The sequence below is a fragment of the Ipomoea triloba genome, chromosome 13 (assembly GCF_003576645.1).
Source record: "Ipomoea triloba cultivar NCNSP0323 chromosome 13, ASM357664v1".
Lineage (NCBI taxonomy): Eukaryota > Viridiplantae > Streptophyta > Magnoliopsida > Solanales > Convolvulaceae > Ipomoea > Ipomoea triloba.
Window position 1 is genome coordinate 22,787,085 of NC_044928.1, and position 21,830 is coordinate 22,808,914.

General features: G+C 33.3%; 2 protein-coding genes across 3 annotated transcripts; one reads left to right on the forward strand and one right to left on the reverse strand.

Annotated features, from left to right (window-relative positions):
• Positions 1–1,338: 1,338 nt before the first annotated feature.
• On the forward strand, positions 1,339–5,690 carry LOC116002197 (N-glycosylase/DNA lyase OGG1). The gene is made up of 3 exons (XM_031242269.1): positions 1,339–2,157; positions 4,348–4,558; positions 5,224–5,690. Exons 1-3 carry the CDS (start codon positions 1,400–1,402, stop codon positions 5,470–5,472), a joined length of 1,218 nt encoding a protein of 405 aa, XP_031098129.1. The 5' UTR covers positions 1,339–1,399; the 3' UTR covers positions 5,473–5,690.
• A 1,419-nt stretch (positions 5,691–7,109) lies between these two features.
• On the reverse strand, positions 7,110–20,310 carry LOC116000983 (beta-galactosidase 16-like). Of its 2 annotated transcripts, none has more exons than XM_031240866.1 (19): positions 19,870–20,310; positions 14,837–14,932; positions 14,408–14,520; positions 13,259–13,325; positions 13,088–13,180; positions 12,827–12,970; positions 12,657–12,751; positions 12,423–12,453; positions 12,192–12,276; positions 11,989–12,107; positions 11,589–11,753; positions 11,155–11,336; positions 10,702–10,793; positions 10,112–10,221; positions 9,799–9,903; positions 9,412–9,513; positions 8,692–8,837; positions 8,264–8,582; positions 7,110–7,451 (listed from the first exon to the last, which is right to left on the reverse strand). In XM_031240866.1, the coding sequence occupies exons 1-19, from the start codon at positions 20,044–20,046 to the stop codon at positions 7,341–7,343; spliced, it is 2,352 nt and encodes a 783-aa protein (XP_031096726.1). In that variant the 5' UTR covers positions 20,047–20,310; the 3' UTR covers positions 7,110–7,340. The 2 variants fall into 2 exon arrangements, with proteins under 2 accessions (XP_031096726.1, XP_031096725.1); XM_031240865.1 differs by having other exon boundaries at positions 12,423–12,531.
• Positions 20,311–21,830: the final 1,520 nt, after the last annotated feature.

A 21,830-nucleotide genomic window follows, 5' to 3' on the forward strand; every position in this document is an offset into this window, starting at 1 on the left:
ATATATATATATATATATATATATATATATATATATATAGGGTTTTTTGGGCAATTTTGTAATTATTAAATTTTTGGGTAGAAAATACGGGTTAGAGATTTATACTCAAGAAAAATTATCGGATTGAGGAATTTAAAATGAGTATAGGTTTAAGAATTAAAATCACTTGGGCTTAGTTTTAGCTTGGGTTCAAACTTAGGTTAAAAAAATGATATAAGGATCATAGGTTCGTCTAAGATAGAATTTGGATAATAAATTATGGGTCATAAAACGAATTTTAAATTAAGATTTGTATTCAAGTAATTGTTTTAAAAGTTTTTTTTTTTGGCTAAGATATTTATAATTGAAAATAAATTTTATTTTTGAAAATATTTTATTAAAATAGAAATATTGTTTAAAATATCGGGGTCCTACAGTATAATAATAATAATACTAATAATAATCCTAGGTACTTTTGTCATTTTTTCTCCTTTTTTTTCTTTCCTTTCCCACAATCATTGAATTGGATAACCATTGCAGTTCAACAAAAGAAAGAAATTGTAATTTCGTGGAATTGCAATTTATTCCAAGTGTAATTTACTTTGCCATGGAATAAAGTAGGTTGAGAAAGTAGCTATGAACAGATACTACATTGTAACAATTTATTCCAAGTGTAATTTACTTTGCCATGGAATAAAGTAGGTTGAGAAAGTAGCTATGAACAGATACTACATTGTAACAGAGTCGGTAGTACTAAAAAAAAAAGTATGAAGAATTTAGGAAAGAAATTTCAACTATGGGTGTGTTTGGTAACCCGTAAAATGGCTTCCGAAAAATGTTTTCCAAGTTTTCTGTGTTTGACAATGTCCGAAAAATGTGGTCAACGAAAAATCCAAGGAAAATCAGTTCATTTTTCCGGGAAATGACTTACGGAATTTTTTTCTATATAAGTCATTTTCCGGAATCGCCAGAATAGTTGTTTCGCATGTTTTCGATCAAAACCAAGTCATATCACCCATGACCGTGGACCAAGGAGGTGGAGAAACCGTCGGAAACCTTTGCTACATTTATTTATTTATTTTATTTTTTATGTTTTTATAAATTCTATTTTTTAATAAATACCATTATTTTAATAACTATTATAATTTTTTATATTTTAAATAAAACAATTACAATGTTTAATTATACAATTCTATCCATTTTAAACCAAACACACAATTTTTCATAATACATCCAAACACTAAAAATAAAACTATTTTTTCAAAAAATAATTCATTTTCCAGAAAACATTTTCCTACTCTCCACCCACCATTCAACCAAACCCTCTATTCTGTATTCCAATTATAAATAAAAGGTATAATGATCGATTCGACCGTTGGTTGCGCGTCTCCGGGTCATCTTCGTCGATTCCAATGATGAGATGAAAGCCAAAACGTTCATACTGCTACACCCACAGGCTGCTCTACTAACCATGAAGAAAAGGAACAAATCATACACACCCACTCAGCCCAACACGGTACCTTCTACCCCACCAAGCCCACAGATTCTCCGCGCCACTGCCGCAAAAATCTCCTCCTCCTCTTCTTCATACTCTTCCAAGAAGTCCTTGAGCCTTACCCTCACCACTCAACAAGACACCAATTGGGTGCCCTTAAACCTCGGCAGAGCCGAGCTCTACCTTCCCTTGACCTTCCCCACAGGCCAGACTTTCAGGTGGAAGCAGACGGGCCCACTCCAGTTCACCGGGGTCGTTGGCGGGTCCCACTTGGTCTCCCTGAAGCAATTGGAGAATGGGGATGTCGGTTACCATCTCCACCGCACAGCCAGCGTGGATGATTTTGCCGCTGCTAGGGCCGCCTTGCGTGATTTTCTCAATGTGGGGGTTTCTCTTGGTGAGATTTGGGAGACATTTAAGACCTCCGATCCTAGGTTTGCTGAGTTGGCCGATCATTTGGGAGGGGCCAGAGTGCTCAGGCAGGACCCTCTTGAGTGCCTAATCCAGTTCATTTGCTCCTCTAATAACAATATTAAGAGGATTACATTGATGGTTGATTTCATTTCTTCATTGGGGAATTATTTGGGGACTGTTGAAGGGTTTAAATTTTACGAATTCCCAACCTTGGACCGGCTATCGAGGGTTTCTGACGCTGAGCTCAGGGAGGCTGGTTTTGGTTACAGGTGTTAGCCTATTTATCTAATTTAGTTTATTCTGATAGAGTTTTTTCCACTTTTGGTCCTATGACTTTAGTGTCTCCGTCAATTTAGGTACACGACTTTCATTCCTAACATAAGTAGTGCTTGACTTTAACTTTTTTGCCACTTTTAGTCCTTGACTTTAATTTTTTTGCCACTTTTAGTCTTGACTTTGATTTTTTTTTCTACTTTTAGTCCTTTCGGCCATCTGTGCGACAACTTTTAATCGAAATCAACAAACTGTTGTGCCATTAAGGGTAAATAACGTTTAATGTATTTAGGGATTTATGAATAGGCAATTTTACCCTTAATGGCACAACAATTTGTTGATTCTGATTAAAAGTTATCGCTTAAAAAGCGAAGCAAAATAAGCAAATAACGTTTCTTTTTCCTATTTTTTCTCTGATTTTATTTATAAATATATTTAGGGCTTTATCAAAAGACACTTTTACCCTTAATGACACAATAGTCTGTTGATTCCGATTAAAAGTTGTCGCTTGGATGGTCAAAAGGACTAAAAGTGAAAAACAAATCAAAGTCAAGGACTAAAAGTGAAAAAAAAATCAAAGTCAAGCACTACTTATGTCATGAATGAAAGTCGTGTACCTAAATTGACGGAAACACTAAAGTCATAGGACCAAAATGGAAAAAACTCATTCTGATATTGCTCCCTGATTTACCAATTTGAGATCATGTTACAATATATTGGGTTTTCCCAGTGTTCAATCTCTTAATTTTTGGGAGTGTGAATCTTTTATGGTTCTTTTGGACTGAATGCTGATAGAAAACTTGTTATGATTTTATGGAAGTTTTGTAAAAAGGATGCTCTTCTGACCCTAGCCGGCAAAGTATCCTATGTGGGCTATAGCTGACTAGCTCAAAACAAGAAGTTTGGGATTCGAACTCGTGACGTTGTGGTTAAGTTTGTATCCTTAGCCAACTTCGTTGGGGTTACCCCTTCTTCTAGGTTTCTTGAATATACAAAGCAAGGCCTCTATGTGGGGATTTTGTATACAAATGTTTCATGTTTGAAATGTTGTTTTCCTTTGGTTACAAACTATACCTGAACCTGATAAAGTAAATTGATATACTCATATGCTTGTGCTTTTAGAAGCTGTTTCATATGTCATGAACTGTGTGATGAGAAAGCATACAGATTCTATCTCATGTTCAAAAGTAGTATCATTTACACTGGAATCGATAAAAGACGGGAATTTTGTTTGCCTTCATTCATTAACAACCTTAGACTACCAGAAATCATTGTTTTCTTCTTCCCTTCTCAAGATGATGAAAAGAACTAGTAAGTTACCATCACAATTAAAAGGATTTTTATTTTCCAGTAAAAAAAATAAAGTACATTATCTACAACTATTGCTTCAAAGTTCAGTAGTTATGACTTGAATGTTCATCAATTCTGGAGCATAGGCAGTGTCATTTAGTGATATATTTAGGATACCAACAAAGATTATGTATGGGGTAAACAACTCGTATGCATTTAATGCATTGTTGAGAAGTACAATTGTATTGAGGTGAAATTTGTCCCAAGAGACCAAGGATCAAGTCTCACCAACGGCAGTGTGGGAGCAAACCTCTCAAAATGAGGGGGGCTTTTTGTGCGCTTGGTCAGTTGAGTCACCATGATTTACCCCTCCACAAAATGTCAGGCCGGGGTGTGGGGGCGCTTGGGGTGGGCGATTCCACCTTTTGTCACAAGTACAATTGTATCTATATGGAACAAATAAAGCTGTTTAGAGCACTGTCTCTGCAGCAATATTTCCCCCATATTTAGTTAAAAGGAGCTGATATCATTTTGCAAACTTGACATGTAATTGAATGTTATTAGGTCATATGCATGGACAAGCCAAGGAGCTTCTCTAGTAGATTATTGATTATTCAGTTCTGTATACAACTCAATCAGAGCACATTAACAAACCTATATCGAGTTTAAACTAAAAAAGCAGCCCCATACCTCTAGGCTCTAGCTTGACTCACATAGTCACATAACTAAAAGAAACACAGAACTTTACACATAGAGTTTTTGTTTCTTTGCTTTTATGATTTTTCTTTGACTCTATTTTAAAGATGTTTAGGTTCTCTTAAAATTCAGCATGGTTGCATAACCATATTTTTAACTAGTATACACTTTTTCCTAATGCACTTGTGAAAAATGGACAGGGCAAAATATATAATAGGTACAGTGAAGGCATTACAGTCAAAACCAGGGGGAGGTTATGAATGGCTTGCTTCACTTCGTGAGAGAGATCTTCATGAGGCTGTTGATAGTCTTTGTACTCTGCCTGGTGTTGGTCCCAAGGTTGCAGCCTGTGTTGCTCTCTTCTCTTTGGATCAACACCATGCCATTCCTGTTGATACTCATGTCTGGCAGGTGATATTTCAAGGGCTTTAATGCTCCCCTGTTTCTTGAGAGATTGCTATCTCAGAATTTTATTTTCTGTATTTCATTAAGAAAGTGAAATGTATACACTTTGACTCTTCACGATACTTGAGATACTGTCAATCTAGAGACGGTTTTTTACTTTTTAGTAAATAAGTATGATGGGACAAATGCAGAAGCTGGAGAAATTTGGTTATGCGTTTATGGTTGTTAATGTTAGATATTAAATGATTCTTGTCTGCATGTGGCAAGGAGAACCATCTCCTGCCAATTTAGGATTGTCTTTGGTGGTAAACATGACACCAAAACTTAAAGCTTTGGGGAACAATTCTGAACTTGAGATAATTATATTGGAAAACAGATACTACGCTCAAGAGAAATCTTGTAAAACTCTGCTGTTTCCATGTAAAATTAGTTTTTTTTTTTTTCATTTTTTTTTAAATTTAAAATGTATTTTTTATCAACTCTTGCTGCTCTTTAGGAAAAAAAGAAATGAAATGAAAAAAGAAAGCTGCTTTGTCCTTTTGAAGAAGGGGCAAGTAAATTGACACCAATGAAGTAAATACTGTTTGCAGTAAATTACTTCTTAGCTGTGTGCGCGCCTGTATGTATGGTATGCCTGTGCCAAGTAATGTCTTGTCCTGTTTTGTTTGTAGATTGCAACTAGGTACCTCATCCCTGAGCTGGCAGGAACCAGTTTGACACCTAAACTTTGCACTCGCGTGGCAGATGCCTTTGTGAACAAATATGGAAAATATGCTGGCTGGGCCCAAACTCTTCTTTTCATTGCGGAACTTCCAACACAAAAAGCAGTCTTGCCATCATCACTTCAAAACACCAAAGGAGAAAAACATTTTGAAAAGAAAAGAAAAATGGGTGGAAACCAAAAAATACTAAATGAATGATAAGATTTGCACTGTTCTTTTCCATATTATTCAGCATTGATCCATTGTAACCGAGCAAGGTGTCTATTGCTCGAACTTATGATTCATATCATAAGTAGAAATGGGTTCCAGGAGATTGGAACAGAGAATCTTGGGATTTGGGAAACTGTCAAGTGTCAATGGAGAATGGTCATTTTGTGCTAAAGGAGTTTCTAGTAATGCTTTTGGTCTTTCAGTTCCTCCATGGTTTTCAACTGGTAACTTGCTGTTTTTTTTTTTTTTTTGTTTTTGCCAGGGGGGAGGGGGAGAGGGGTGGGTGAGCGGGCTCGCTTTTTGTTTTGTTTCAAATACATCTTCATACTAAAGTTAGCTTGTAGTATTAATGTGCTACCGTTTATATATTTTTTCTGAGAGGAGATGCTGTAGGCAGGTTTATTTATTGGTTATTTCCTTTTTTTAAAGGATTTTTTTGGGGGGGTTATTTCCTTACTGTTTGGTTCAGTTCAGATGTTAACTTCTAGGACTAGTATGCTATATGCAAGACTGCTCTCCCATTCTTGGCACTTATTTTCCCTGTATATGTAGTTTAATGGACATGTATAAAATGGTGATTACAGATTACTTACTATTCCATTACTAATTGTATTGAAAATCAGTGGTCTTAATGCATGGGCAGCATGGAAACATGTGGTTCTTATCAACAAAGAGTGATTATCTCTCTTTTTGAGTGAACTTAAACCTTTTGAGTTTGGCTTTTATTTTATTATCCTTTTAAGTGATATTCATCAATTCTGAATGTTAATAGCACTTCATAAGCTGTTTACTTTTAGCACACTTTGATAAACTCTTTAATCAGTTAAGGAAATTACATTTATGTAATTGTTGGGATCCAAGCTGTAATAAAGCAATTCAAATAACATCACATATGGTGCTGTCCAGTAAAGATGCTTAAATTGAATGGTTGTAAACTAAATATTATACTTCATTACTTTGGACATGTTTGGCAAAGAATATTGACCATGATTATACAAGACCATTTCACTTATTTAAGCCAATAATCCCTGTGTAACTTTGTGCGGATTGTAGATTATTCACAATCCATAATCATGTTCTTTGCCAAGCATGGCCTATATTGTAGCTCCAGTTGCCTCCTTTTTCTATTGCTACAATTATTCTGCTTTGTGATGATAGAATTGCAGTCCCCGAAACTTGTCGTAAAACTTAGCTACTTTTCACATAGGAAGTTATCTGTCCTTTGTAAGCATTATTCCCGCTTGAATTTAAATATTAGGTGCACCAGAAATGGGTAGATAAACTAAAAATTTGAATTGGATGTATATTTGCTATCTTAGGTTTAAGCTATTTACTATGCTGTAGCTTGTATTGATCTTTGAATGAATATATTCAATGGTGCCTCTAGATTATTAGCAATTATGTTATCATTTTGAGAAAAGAATGTTAGAACTTGCTGCCCTTTCACCCACGTTGTACATCAACCAGTAAAAGGTTGCAATAAAATTCTTCAGCAAACATGGCCTGTATGCTAGCTTCAGTTGCCTCCTCTTCCTATTGCTACAGTCTTTCTGCATGGTGATCATAGACTTGTAGTCTCCAAAACTCATTCTAAAGCTTAGGTACTTTTATCACTGGAAGTCATCTGTTCTTTGTAAAAGTTATTCCCACTTGAAAAGTTAATCATTAGGTACAGCTGGAATGGGTCGACAAATTTCAGATTTGAATTGGATATATATTTGCTATCAGAGGATTAAACTATCTAGTATCTATTATGCTGTATCTTCTTTTGAACTTAGAATGAATGTGTTGAATGATGCCTCTAGAATGAATTATCTATTCATTTTGAGCAAAGATTGTTAGAACTTAATGCCCTCTCACCCACATTGCACATCAACCAGTAGAGATTTAGGAATTCCTGGACATGGGTCACCACCAAATCTTTTGTATGATTGTGAGATGGAGCATTTCCTTTTCCCTATGCAAGCCTGTCAAGTGATATGAAAGTTTAGTTCTGTGAATCAATGACCAAGTAGAGGACAGTGTCCATTTTGATTTCAACAGCAATAGTAAAAACATGTAGCATAATGATTTGGTTTTATCAAGTTTATTCTAGGACTTTGATTACAACAGGTTTGCTGAGTTTCAGGAGTTGGTATAGAGTATACTCAGTATAGACTTTGGCTTCACCAATCACCAGTATCAAGAGTCAACCCTTATTCGTATCCTTTGACCAAAATGAAATGCTCTACAACATTTATTTATGTAATTTATCCATTCTGAGAGGAGTGAGAATGGTATTCAGACTATTACTTGCAGGGGATGGATAATTTAAATATTAGGTAGTACAACAACTACACAGATATTCAGATTTTTACTTTGATGTGAAATAACTTGTGAGTGAATAAATCTAATTCTACCACTAATGATAGTTTGAACAAGTTTGAGAAGTAATTGAAACATTGTAACTTGAAAGATTGACCTTATAGGTTTTGCTTTTATTTGTGATCAGGGTTGAGATGTGGTTTTCATAGTATGGCTAAATGGCTGCCTTATTGGTTAGTTCATGTTTATTTGACTTATTGATCCATAAATGGCATAAGTACTTCTATATATCAAAATATATGCTGAAACAGAAAAAGTTAACAGATTTTCTTGCATAAAATATTTTTTATATGCATGCTCTTTGGCAGGCTATATGTGTTGATTTTTCTTGGCAGTGTGGCTATTTTTTGTATTGTAAACTGATGTGAAAGAAAAAATGAACTAAACGCAGAAAGCTAGAGAAAAAAGAACTTACTTCCTCAACAATGGCTCTAGAATTGGATGAATGACAACTCCCAACAGCATAAGCACTGCAGTCACCAAAAGGTCTCCCAAAGCTCGCAAATAAAATTTTAGAAATATTGCGGTTTGGTGGACAATTGAGCTGTACCTTAGGCCTCCTTGCATACCTCTTCCATGGAATCTGAAATGGTGGATTAGAATCCGTCACATGCCCACAGACACTTGTGATTGAGACTGTATCAAGTGTGATGTTACAAGGGTTTCCATGTTCCTCCTCAAATAAAATTAACAGGTTTCCTGTTGGTTTGAGAAATGATCTAGGAACATTGTACCTGGAAATGTACAAATTTAGTTGTTGGCCTTTGAATTTTGGTTAGAATTTATTTAAAAACGACTTATATGAAGTGTTCTTGGAGTAAGTTGACTTGGACTACAACTTACCAAGTTTGAGAAGGTATTCCTGCAAGTGTACGAAATGAGACCCAGTATCGGCCAATACTTTGGCCATTAACCCAAACTTCTCCTTTCCCCATAGAGCCAAGGTTTAAAGCAAGAGGATCATTGCCCTCAGGCTCATCAAAAAAAGTCTGTCAAGTAGTCATCAATGAAATTAGTTCTGATGCGTTTTGTGAAAAAGTTCACATGGTATATCTGCAATAGCTGATTTCAGGATGAAACTTACCCCAATTGGGTGAGTTTTAGAATTGAAGAGATCAAATTAACGGATAAATGAAGTATTCTTAGTTTGTTATGTAGACTGTAGAGCATATTCAAAATGTTGGGTTCAATTTGCTATTTTTTATTTGGGTTAGTGGCATCTTACCAATTTCATTATTTCTTGATGGCAGGCTTAACTTTTATTCTGTAGGTAGAACATTGTGGTGACAAGGGATAAAGGATATAATGCAATGTTTGATGAAAATTGCATTTTTTCATTTTGTAGATGATATGCAGGATAATTCTCTATATTTCTATCTGCTGTGTGTTTTGAACTTAAAACTTTATTAACAAGAAATTTGATTAGATTTTCGGTATAGGTTGCAGATAAACTTTCTTGTTCCACTCCCGTATTGGTATCTGCTGTTTTGTTTTATAGACCAGTCATCCAGAATTGTACTACAATGTCTTAAATTACACTTGAGAGTCAAGTCATTCACTTACCTTATACCATACAAGTGGTTGAGCAGAGCTAAACTCTTTCCACTGAACAACATTTGATCCTTTTGTGGTGTAAATTTGTAACTTCTCTCCCAACAATCCAACCTTTAAAAAATGATGAAGAGCTATGCATGAAAATTGAACATTTAACTCTTTTATTCAATAGTGTACCATATAAATAAACCCTGATAGTGTTAGAAATACGCAGCATTTGTTTGTGATGGCATTGTTAAAAACCCCAACAGGTTCAGATGAAATTCATTCTATCAGGTAATTTTTTGAATAATATGTGACACTAACTTATTATATTTCAGTTTCTATTTGCAATGGTTAAACTCTGTAGTTTAAAAAATTAGCTGAGCAGGGTATGATATGTGAACTAACAGCTACCTGATATCCCCAAGAATTATTAGAAAGATCTTGACTTCCTTCACTTCCTTCAATTGTCACTTTATGGGGTCCAAGAGTGCTATGCTCAAGATATGGTCCTGAATCCTGTAGATTATAAACTGAATGATTTTTCTATGCTTGGTGTTACTGTGTTCTTTTACCTGCTGCTAAAAGTTTGAGAGTTAAATTTTCTATGGTGTTGTTGATTAGTTGTAAATATATTTGAAATACTCATTGTTTCGAATTAATTTTTTTTTTAAAGGAATCTGTTGAACCAACAAGGAAAGGTGAAAGTTTGAGATGAAGTAATTACCGGTAATCCGACCGTTGCACTCAGCAGGGAAATGTTGTTCATTCCCTCATTCAGAGAAACTGTGCTCTCTAGTGTAAAACTTGAGTTCCTAAAAGCTCCATGTGCAGAACCTGAAAACGTGAGAGCAAAATCAGTAGTAATTTTTATTAGATGTTTCTAGGATAGAGGCAATTGCTATGAGAGGTTTTATTATGCTTTTAATATGGCTAGTAAATCTATTTTCAGTATCCAACACAATAAGAGAATATCTACAAAGACCATGTAAGGAAGGCCCCTGAAAGTTGAGCTCAGGTGCTTAGACAATGAGGTTCAAAATTCCCTGTACAAAACTCTACAAAAAATAAGAATACTCTTGATATTCCTTGGTGGATTTGCAATGCCTTTAATACCACTATGGATAGCTTGGGAATTTCAGAATTCCTTTATCAGTTGGGTAAAGTCTCAGTTCCTACCTCAAATTTTATATAGGATGTTTAAATTCTTCTCCACTTAGACAATAAAAATGCTCATACTTCTGCATGAATGAACAAGTAATTTGGAGAAAATTGAGTGGCTATTATATCATTGTGCTACAGTCCAGCAATGCTTACCTACTAGTTCTCCATTAACGAATATATGTAAAACATGTCCTAAAGACTTCACACTGATTGCAGATTTGGGATCTGAGGAATCCTGCTGTAAACTGTCATAGAAATTCAATGTTAGTATATTACAGAGCATGAAAGGTGTAACCTGTGATAGTTTCTCTAGCACTTCCACACATTTTTAGCTGGTGTTCTTTTCCTTAGGATTTTAAATGGATTGGAGTTTTAAAGGTATCTAGTGATATTGAACTGCAAATGGTCTAACTACTGTCTAGAACCAATATAAAATTTTTGTGGAAACCGATGAACAGCAAACCTAAATGACATATTTGCTTATGATGAATAGTGTCTAGAACCAAATATATATATTTTGTGAAAACCTAAGGGAAAGTCTGGGGCTTAGTTTGAAGTCCAGAGGGATCTTTTTAGCATATAAATTCTGTAAGATTTTATGTTTACCTCAATGTGTACCATAGGTAATCAGATACATCTTTAGTGGTATTCATGTGCTCTAGCAATGTGTCTGCTCTTATGGTGGTGTCATCAAATTCAACAACTTGCTCTTTGAATTCTTCCCATTGCCCAGCTGAGTCAAATTTGAGTGCTGGCTGCATTGATCTTGTATTTGATTGTGTATTCACCTGTTGAAAATGGAGAGACGTGAGCCCTTTTGCTCTTAGTCTTTAGCATAAAATGGGAATAGAGAATTTCAGAATTCTCCTGGAAAACATGTCTTTGGTAGTCGTTACTGGCTGCCGGCTGGTGGTCAAATATTCTATCAAGGACAGTGCAAAAGTTGTGAGGGTTTAGGAAATTAAAGGACATGCTCTGCTAGCTAGCACTGAAAAAGAAGGTGGTTAGAGATTTCAACAACTTAGAGAATCGGAACTTGCCTTGGCAGTGTTGAACACTACTGTCTTGCAGTCGGGTAAGATGCTAATAGATTTCCGAGGCAGTTCATATGAAGAATTTTGAAATTGCACCACTGCACTTTGTTTACCATCACTATTTATTAGAAACGCAGCACAAGCTCCTGAATCTCCACGGAACACATAGGCCTGGTTGAATAATTAGGTATTAGGATCTCTCATTTTCGAAGTCAAATAGTGGAGCGGGTTCCAACTTGCCAAAAGATCCATGACTTTGTTCGATCAGTGAAGAAGTGAAGAGTAAAATTTCTTTCATGCTGCATCTTGTTATTATTCCCTTTTTCATTTATATTTTCTTTTCCAAACCTTAAGGAAAAGGGAAAGAAAGTTGGCTGAATAGAAACCAAGAAAAAAGCATTTTTACTTGTTGAGATTGACCCAGTGAAAAGTTGTTGGGAGTGCCCGAAAGAAGGATCTGTGAGCACATTTTGATGGCTGCATGCAACTCCTTTAGATGACCATATTTTGGCTCTCTGAGTAAACCTGCAGGTGGAGATCAGAGTGTGTGTTTTTTACCTGCCCTTTGTATAAAAATGCACATCTTAATCAAATACTAGGATTACTTACCGTATTCATCTAGGGGAGCTTGGTCATAATAACCTGTTATAATAAATGAAGCAGCTGTCCTGCCGAAATTGGTTCCCCCATGATACTGTATGTGTTTAGACCAAGAACAAGTCTGTGTTAATATTTAGCTTTTTATTTGTTCTTTACAATTTTAAATTGTAGTAATAACATATATACAGATTCTATTGGATGATGATGAATCTAATGAGTAATATAGTTTTGTTCAGTTACCATGTAATAGTTGATATAGCTCCCATTCTTCCTGGCAATGAAAAGTGCAACATGGTAAGCTATATCCTCAGCTGATCTGAGAGTTGCATTGGTGCCATATACTTGAATGCTTAGACCAGAAAGAAAGAAAGAAAGAAAGAAAGGACTTATTAATCCAGGTACTTTGATAATAGAGTAAGTTGGTTGTGATTTCTGTGTTTTATATATATGCATATATATATATATATGGCTTACAAGCTTGTCCAGTTCTCTGTCCAAATTGCTGGCTTATTTGGCGAGTTTGGAGCGAAATTGATTTCCCCGCATTTCATCCCATTGCATGCATTAATCTGGTGACAGATAATTTGTGTTTATATACTTCCTAGAGACTGATATGGAAATGGAATGAAGGTGGGAGAGCTCACAACAGGATCGGGAGCGTCATCTTGCTTGCACATGTCCCATGGCACGCCAGTCTCGAGTCCCACTGCCATTTCTGCTGCCCAACGAACATAAGACGGGCCCTTCTCCCCAAACGCCGCCTCTATATTCTGGTATTCGTTCTCAATCTGTAAATTGCGTTTATATTCTCATCACGCAAATAATGGTAGCTTAACCAACACTATTACAGAACTCTTTCAGTTTTCTGGAAATAAAAATCGAGAATTAAAAATGAAAGATCTAACCTGTGACAGTATGATAGGACCTCCTTGAGAAGCATACAGCCCTTCTGACTTCATCATGTTCACTATCTTTGCTGTGTAATTTTGCATGTAGAGCTGGAAGAAGGATGGATTTGATGACACGCTGTTTTTACATTTTCAAGAGGAGCACACTCGAGTCCAGGGATTCATTACCTTAAAGGGTTCGTTATCAGATCGGAAAACAATGCCGGGGACATCATGCAACCAAAACGGGAAGCCCCTGTTACACCACCACAATTTCTATTAAGGTACAAACTCCGTATTTGTACATTTACCGCTTAAACATTAGTTCATCCTATGAATTTCCAAATGTGACTATTTTTGTTACTTGTTCCTTGATTAGATGAAAAGAGAGAAAATAAAAATAAGTCTGCTATCTATTGCTACCAATGATATGCTGTTACATTAGGAAGTAAAGAGTAAAATTGAGAGCACAGATTGTAAAACTCTTAAATAGGTCCACACATAAGCCAGAAGGGGTTAACTAAGTGATGGTTCACTGATCCCTTATGAATGCACAAAATTAAAGTAATATTTCATAGTACATTTGAGAAGAATTGAATCTTTAACTTTATGTCAGTTTGTGTCACCGAATCACAATGTTTTTAGTACAAAGTAATATTCATTGTCACACTTGAAGTTTCAAAAGTTAATGGACTTGTTTAGTAACATAGTTAGCTTATTTTTCAAAAAAAAAAAAAAAAAACATAGTTAGCTTATCTATCAGCCAACCTTATAGCTTATTTGACCACTAATAGTTTGACTTGGTAAAACAATCCATATGAGTGTTTGATTAATTAACTTTTGTAATAACTTATTGTTCCAAAACGCTAAAGTTCAAAAAGCTGGTCAAAGTAGTTTTTTCGATAAGTTTTTTGAGAAAGTCATTTTGCATGTAATCAGCTATCAGTTAACAGTTAATTTACCAAACATCTTTTTACAATTAGTTAATGTTATCCACTAACCCAATCAGGTAACATCTATTTACCAAACACCCCAATGTTATTACATAAATAACCATGACTAACTATAGTGGTTAATTGAATTAATTTTACTTTATATATGGGGTAGAGTGGAGTAGGAGGGGCTTACCTACACCATACATGTGTTACATTCTTCCTCTAAAATTAATTTTTCATTTTCACCCCATGTCAAAGTGGATTTTTCTATCTCTTGTGATATCTCTTTATTAGGTTAATTTGTAATGAAGTTAGTCAGTTCACGGGTATTCAATTATAAAGAGTTTTCATTATTTTTAAGTCTTATAAATAATATTACGGGATTAAATAGGAAATTTGTTACCCATAAGTCCATTCAGCTTCAATATATGGTCCAATACGAAGGCATGCATAAAGACCTTGTGCTTGAATTTCCTTCACGAATCTCACTATATCTTTACTTCCGCTGAAATCATACTGAAAATCAAGAGTGAGACTCATATTTTATTCGCTTCTACAATATAATTTTAAAATTAAAATATTCAATTACACAATGCATTAACATTTATATATTATTATTTTTACCCAAAAAGAATAAATCAAAGTCTTATAATTCAACCAATTTTATATTATAAATTTTAATGCCAATCCCATAGTCTGATTACCATGCATTGTGTGCACTAGATGTCAGACTCGCAATATTTGAACTTTTTTTTTTATTTATAAAAATCTATCTGTGTAAAAATAAAAATAAAAATAATAAAAGAATTAAAAAGAGAGGTGTAAGTTGTACCTGACCAGGTTGAGGCTCGTGAAGGTTCCAAAACGTATATGTCTGTATTACATGCAACCCTCCTTCTTTGGCTTTTCTTATTAGAGAAGGCCACATCTTAAAAAATAAAATAAATAAATAAATAAATGAAAGGTATAGTATTACGCAATAAAAGAGTGCAGATTTTATTTTATTTTTTGTACAGTGTAATACAGCTTGATGTTATACCAAAAAACAATTTTTGGTAGAAGTTACTTCTCTATGTTTATAATACTACTGAGCATATCTCTTCTCTATTATTATTATCAAACAAATTTTTATTTTTATTTTTATTTTTGTGCCTATAAAATGCATTGTCATGATATATCAAAATTGAGAAATATTAATATCAAATTTCTTAAATGCATTTCCGATATTAAACAACATTATATTGAAAGTAATGAATGCAAAAGTTGTGTGAAGATATTTCAATTTTCAAGGATATTTATTTATTAGATGAGACCAAGAGTCACGGAATAAAGCTAGCCACAACTTAGGAAGGGACACACCCAACAATGATAATATGGAAACGCCGGGCATGCTATAATTTTCATAATTAAGACTTACACAAAAACAATTCATTAATGTTAATTAATTATAATTATAATATTAATGTTGCTAGCATTTGTTTAAAATTGTAATTATAAAATTTGCATATGGTATTTTTTTTTTCACATTTATTTTGATTCTCACATATAAGTAATAATTTGTTAGAGAAAAAAATAAATGAAATACTTATTTTTTTTAAGGGTAAAAATGTTCATTTAACAGGAAAATGTGAATCACCACTTTTAAAACAATTGAGAGGGTTAACGTAGATATATGAATATAATTATATAATTTAGAGAGAAAAAAATGTCATTTTCGCTTTATATTTTTACCAAATAGATATGTTGTTTAAGAGTTCAAGAGTATTTATAACTACTAAACTTATAAAGTTTAGCAAATTATAACGTAGACCATACTTTACATTGCAAAGTGTACTACTAATAAATATTCCGTATTCATTTTTAATATATTAAATAGTTATTTTTAAATAATATACTTAAAAATGAACCTTCATAATTCATAAATTCCTTTCAATATATTAAAAATAAAATTTCAATATACTTAAATTTTATGTCAACTATTCACCATACCTTGTGTATTTAGTTCGCGGTATAATGATTCACTCATTCACATAGTTTCTGTGGGGCTTGTTTGGTTTCATTAGGCCTATTTGGTCACCAAGTCTTGTCACTATTACGATTCAGAAACAATTTTCTAAAAAAACAACAATCCTGACACTTCAAATCTTTTATATTCTCTAATGTAAAAGACAAACAAGAGTAACCCTAATAGCAAACTTTTAGTAATTTTTTGAAGAGTAAAAAATCAATGGGTTGATTTTTAACAAATTGAGAGGGATGATTTTTTGAGTGTTTTTTCTCTTGCAATTGCACTTAGCTTGTTTATCAACTTCAAAGGTACATTATGTGACTTTGTGTCCAAACATTGGAACTGAGTGCGAGTGTCCTGTGAGACTATCTCATGGATTCTTATATGTGAGATGGATCAAGTCATGATGAAAAATATAATACTAAAAAATAAATTGTTTGCTATTTATAAGGAAAAGTGTAATATTTTTGAAAAAAAATGTAATACTTTTAAATCAAAATGTAATATTTAGGGTTAAATAGTTACTTATGAGAAAAAAAAAATGTAATGCTGATCATGGATAAATTGTTTAATTGTTACTTATGAGAAAGTGGAATACTTATGACAAAAAATGTGATACTTTTGGTGTAAAATATAATATTTTTAAATTAAATGTAAAATTAAGAGTTGAAAAGTTACTTATGATGAAAAGTACGTGTAATACTTATGTGAGAAAATGTAATACTTATCAAAAACTCGACCCGTTTCATATGAGAATTTGCTTGGAACAAAAAAAGAAGAAGATAATAATAAAAATTGAAAGCAAATACTCAAGGTTTGTTGGAAACCCAAACCCTAAACCATAAACCCCACAAAACTAACTATGCGGTGCACCATCAAAACCTTCAAACCGATGCACATCCCAACGTCCTACTATACACCACACTAAGCGCACCAATGCACATCCTGACGTCTTACAATGCACCAACCCCCACAAATATCCCGCAATAATGACAAAAAAAAAAGAAAAAAAAAAGAAACAAAACGCATAACCTCGATAGCCATTGCCCACCAACCAATACACAACCCTAAAGCCATACGTTGCACCACACCTAGCGCACCAATGCACACATCAACATCCTACAATGCACAACTCCCCCTAAAATAACAGATTCGTCAACAAACTTAATCAAAAAATAAACTCCATTGCGAACCAAAAAAAAAAGAAAAAGAAAAATAAGGAGCAAATCTGAAGCCATGTCGAGCAGTCACCACCAATGACGAAAAATTCAACCGGAGAACGAAGGAAAACGAGGACAAACCTAGACAGAAATGAATAAAACTACCGAAAAAAAATCCCTAAGACCACGGTGCAAATTGTCTAAAGAAACTGCATGCAACTGGTCTAAAGAAACGACAGACAACTCCCTAAAATAACATGCAAAATTACACCATTAGCCTATGCGTATTAAATTTAAAAAAAAAATGATAATCAAACATAAATTTAATCCTATCAATCAAAGCTTGCCCCATGAATAGCTTACATAAGATCAGAGTTCTCACCTTGGGACTAATTTTCATATGAACTTAGATTATACACACACACAAAACATGGAAAGAGATTTTCCTATGAGAAATGCGAATTATTCTCGTTCACCCATCACGAAATAATAGACCGATGAAATATATACTTCAAAAAATTTAGGTGATATTTTTGTAAATATGTAAAAAAATTTATACTAGGAGATCGAAAAGCAATATCACTTTAATAAAAACACAATATCACATTGGTGAAAGATAGTATTGTTTTGAAAATTTTGTAGAAGTTTAAATAAAAAATGTTGCATCATCAATAATTTTTTTTTTAAACATTATCACTTTGGTGAAAAAACAACATTGTTTGTGAAAATTTGTAGAAATTTAAATAAAAAGGGTAGTGTTATTTTTGTAATTGTCTAAAAAAAATGTTCACGTATCAATTTGGGATAAACTTACACCATTTTGAGAAAACGTACATTTTTTTAATCAAAACATGCATTGCTTTGACCAAAATATACATTTATATCCCTTAATCTAACCAAACAAAATACAATTTATGAAATCGATCTATTCATTTGAGTATTCGACCAACAAAACAATTAAATAAATATTATATTATATTTTTTTGGTGAAGATTATATTATATTCTTTGTTTATCATATTCCTTATAAAATAGGATTCTTAATTATTTTTTAACATTTATTATATGAACGAAACTTAATAGAAGATGGTAAAAATGGCATATAAAGATTGAAAAAAATTGCCAAGGACCTTGTAGTCCAGTGGCATCAGACCATTCCCTTTATACGGGAGGTGGTGGCCTCAGTGGAGGTAATATTGACTCTTGTGCTTCAACAAGTTGAGAAAGTAGTTATGAACAGATACTGCATTGTAATAGAGTCAGTAGTATTAAAAAAAAAAAAAAAGATTGAAAAAATTTGGAAAACTTGGAACACCTGAGGTAAAAAAAAAAATTAATAATAATAAAATTCTGTTGGTTTGAGCGTTGGTGGCGTAACGTATTGTCCAAAATAGGCTGCATAATTTTCGGCCATATTTCAAACTATACAGCTAAACAAATTTGAAATGTGGGGCCCACATGGTGGTGTCACGTTCCACCTATTTTATCTTGTGTTGCGTGACTACTGCATCACTCAACACGGGAATAATTCTTTAGTCATATCACATATGCGCCTTCGGTCCTTCCTAAAAATATTTGTTATGAGAAAAAAACTACAATTTTAGAAATTATTGTATAATATTTATTTATTCATTTATTTATATAATTGCTCATTTTCAGCCTCACTCCTTATAAATATTGTTTTTTTTAAAAAAATTTAAAATAAACTCTAATTACGACTTGGGATCACTGTTGTAAAAATCACGCTTAAGCGCCAATTAATTAGCGTAGAGCCCCCGACCGGTGTGAGTTTCCATTTAGGCGCCACCTAGTCGGCCGGTCAACTAGACGTCTAACTCAGCCAACTTGGCGCCGAATTGGCCTAGTTAGTCGAGTTAACTCGGCCAAATCGGGGCAAGTCAACTACGTTAACTTGGTTGACTTGGCCGAGTTATTATTATTATTTTAATTTTATTTATTATTTTTTACAATTCTAGAGCCATGTGTAATAATTTTTTATTTGTGTGTATGAGTGTGTGTGTGTGTATATATATATATAATATACACGCACAACCTTTTTTTAGTATCTTTTGTCTAGGTGCTAGGCGTGCCTTTGGCGCTCAACTAGAGCCTAGTGTATTTTGTAACCTTGCTTAGGATAGATAAGTTAGTTTATAGTAAAAAAATTTATTAATATTATAAAGTATATTTGAATTAACTCCAGTATTGATCGACTATAGTAATATGGCAAGCATTTTATTCCTTATAGTTAGAACGTACACATTTCTTAAAATATAAGTTCTGTTTGGTAAAATATGAAAAACTTAAAATAATAACTTATTTTGAAACGCTACTTTGAATAACGTTTCAAAATAAACTTCTGACTTTTTGGTTTTTTTTTTTAAATCTTTATTATTATCTACAATTTGTCCCTTCGTTAATCAAAATCTTAATATATTAATTTATCTTTTTATGTTTTTTTTATTATTATCAACTAATTCAATAATTAATTTTTACCAAATACTTTAATTTCAATTAATTAGTTTATTAGCTTCCAGTTAAATTTGCCAAAAGGAGCTTTAACCCCCCCCCCCCCCCCAAAAAAAAAGGACGAAAGAGAGAGCATATCTTCTAAAAAAACAAATAAAAGCTATTTGTAGGAATTGGATAAACTGAAAATGTAATGCAATGTAAATTTTTTAAGAGATAGAACACTTACATCTGGGGTGCTACGAGGATAATGAATAGAACCGGAGAACAAAAGCTTCCGTTGGCCGTCGATGATGAGTGATCTCCCGTCGTACGTCACATCTTCTCCGCGGACGGCCACCGCCGCCGCCAGCAGCCACCATGCCCACCACCTACACATGTCTGCGTATATAAGCCTCCGGATCATATCGGATTTGCACAAAACGCTTCAATTTCTTCGCAGTGACATCTGCGGCGGCGAGAATTCTCGGTTTCGCCGCCAATGCGGTTTGTTTGTTGGTGAGGAGTTGTTTATTGTGTATGATTATAAGAGCGGCGGGTCGGGGCGGGGTTGAAACTTTGAAGCTAAGATTTGAAATTTTGGAAGTTAGGAGATAAGTGAAGGGATTGGTTAGAAAGGCATGTAATAATAAGCAAGCTAGGTAGAGAGTGTGGGAGGGAGGGAGGAACAATGCATGAATTTTGGCTTATGCGGAAGCATAGAGCTGTCAAAGAGTTTATTTCATTGTTCGTTCCGGACCAAAAACAAAATCTCCAAAACAACAATGTTATCATTGTGACACAAAAGGTGGAATGGCCACTCCAGTCGCTTGTGTGATGAATTTTACCTATGTGATTAGTTGAGTTGTCCATGCATGCAATGTTACATTTTCTTGTTAATATTTATTGTGGCATTATTATAATGTTTTTTTTAAATTATTTTTATCGGCTAGTTATGTAATAGTTATTTTTTGTCACAATTTAATTTATAAAAAATGTACTTTTAGTCACTCAATTACTCAATACTAGTAATTTTAATCCGTAACTCTTTTTCTTTTTTTTTTTTTTTTTTTTTTGTTACAATACGGCCCCTAGCTTTTCAAATTATAGTTTTAGTTCATGAATCAATAGAACAATTACTATATAGCTATTTTAGTAATTATTTTTTATGTTTCTTCTTTAATTATAATCATTTTCAGTATTGATTGATATATCATTTGTAAAATATAGAACTTGATTTTAATAAGTTCATGGGAAAATAGAATGATAATGTACAACAATTGAAGAGGATTTTTTTTTTTTTTTTTTGAAAGCGAAGAAGAAACATTTAGGAGAAAAGATTGTAAATTCTCTATATTGAAAATGAAATACCAAAATTGGAAAAGATATGAAGAGAAAAGATAATTAATACTAAAATGCTTATGTATTAAGTAAAAATCTAATGTAGTAGTTTAATGATTTTGTCAGATCAGGGACTAAAACTATAATCTTTTGGAAAAATTAGATAAATATATTTAAACAATAAAAAGCGAGGGACTACGATGATTAGTAGAGAATAATTGAGGGGCTAAGATTATAATTTCTCTTTAATGAATAGTTTTCACATAATTATTTTTATTATTAAAAATAATTGAGTGAATATTAAAAAGTCCTTTTTCTTTTTATTATTTTTTTATGAGAGAAATTCACAGTGTACACTAACTAGGAAGATCATGTGTAACATGCTCAACTTATAAGATGTTATTAAGAATCAAACTCGTGAACTTTAATTATAAGAATCAAGCTCCACCCACTTAACACTTCTTTCGGAGCTAAAATTTTAATATAACAGCCTCTAACCAGTCTATTACAATCCTTTTTATTAAAAAGTCATTTTAAGAGTGGATATAATATTACATGACTCTACTCTTACCATCCAAAAAAGTATCAGCAATTTCCTTTCAAAAAAAAAAGTATCAGCATGAAAAGGTGGCTGCACTTGCGTGTATATATTAGTTGTTTCATCTTTTTTGTTGCTTCCACGTATGTAAAAAACGAAATTTGAAAAAGTGTTTTGAAATATGTCAATAAAAAGAAATTACTATTATAATATATTTTTTTGAGTGACGTGAAAAATCTGTAGTTACTACATGTTAAATGTTAATGTGTATTGAGTAAATCTTGTATCGTGATCTTACCGATAAATGATCACAAATATTATATTATAATTTT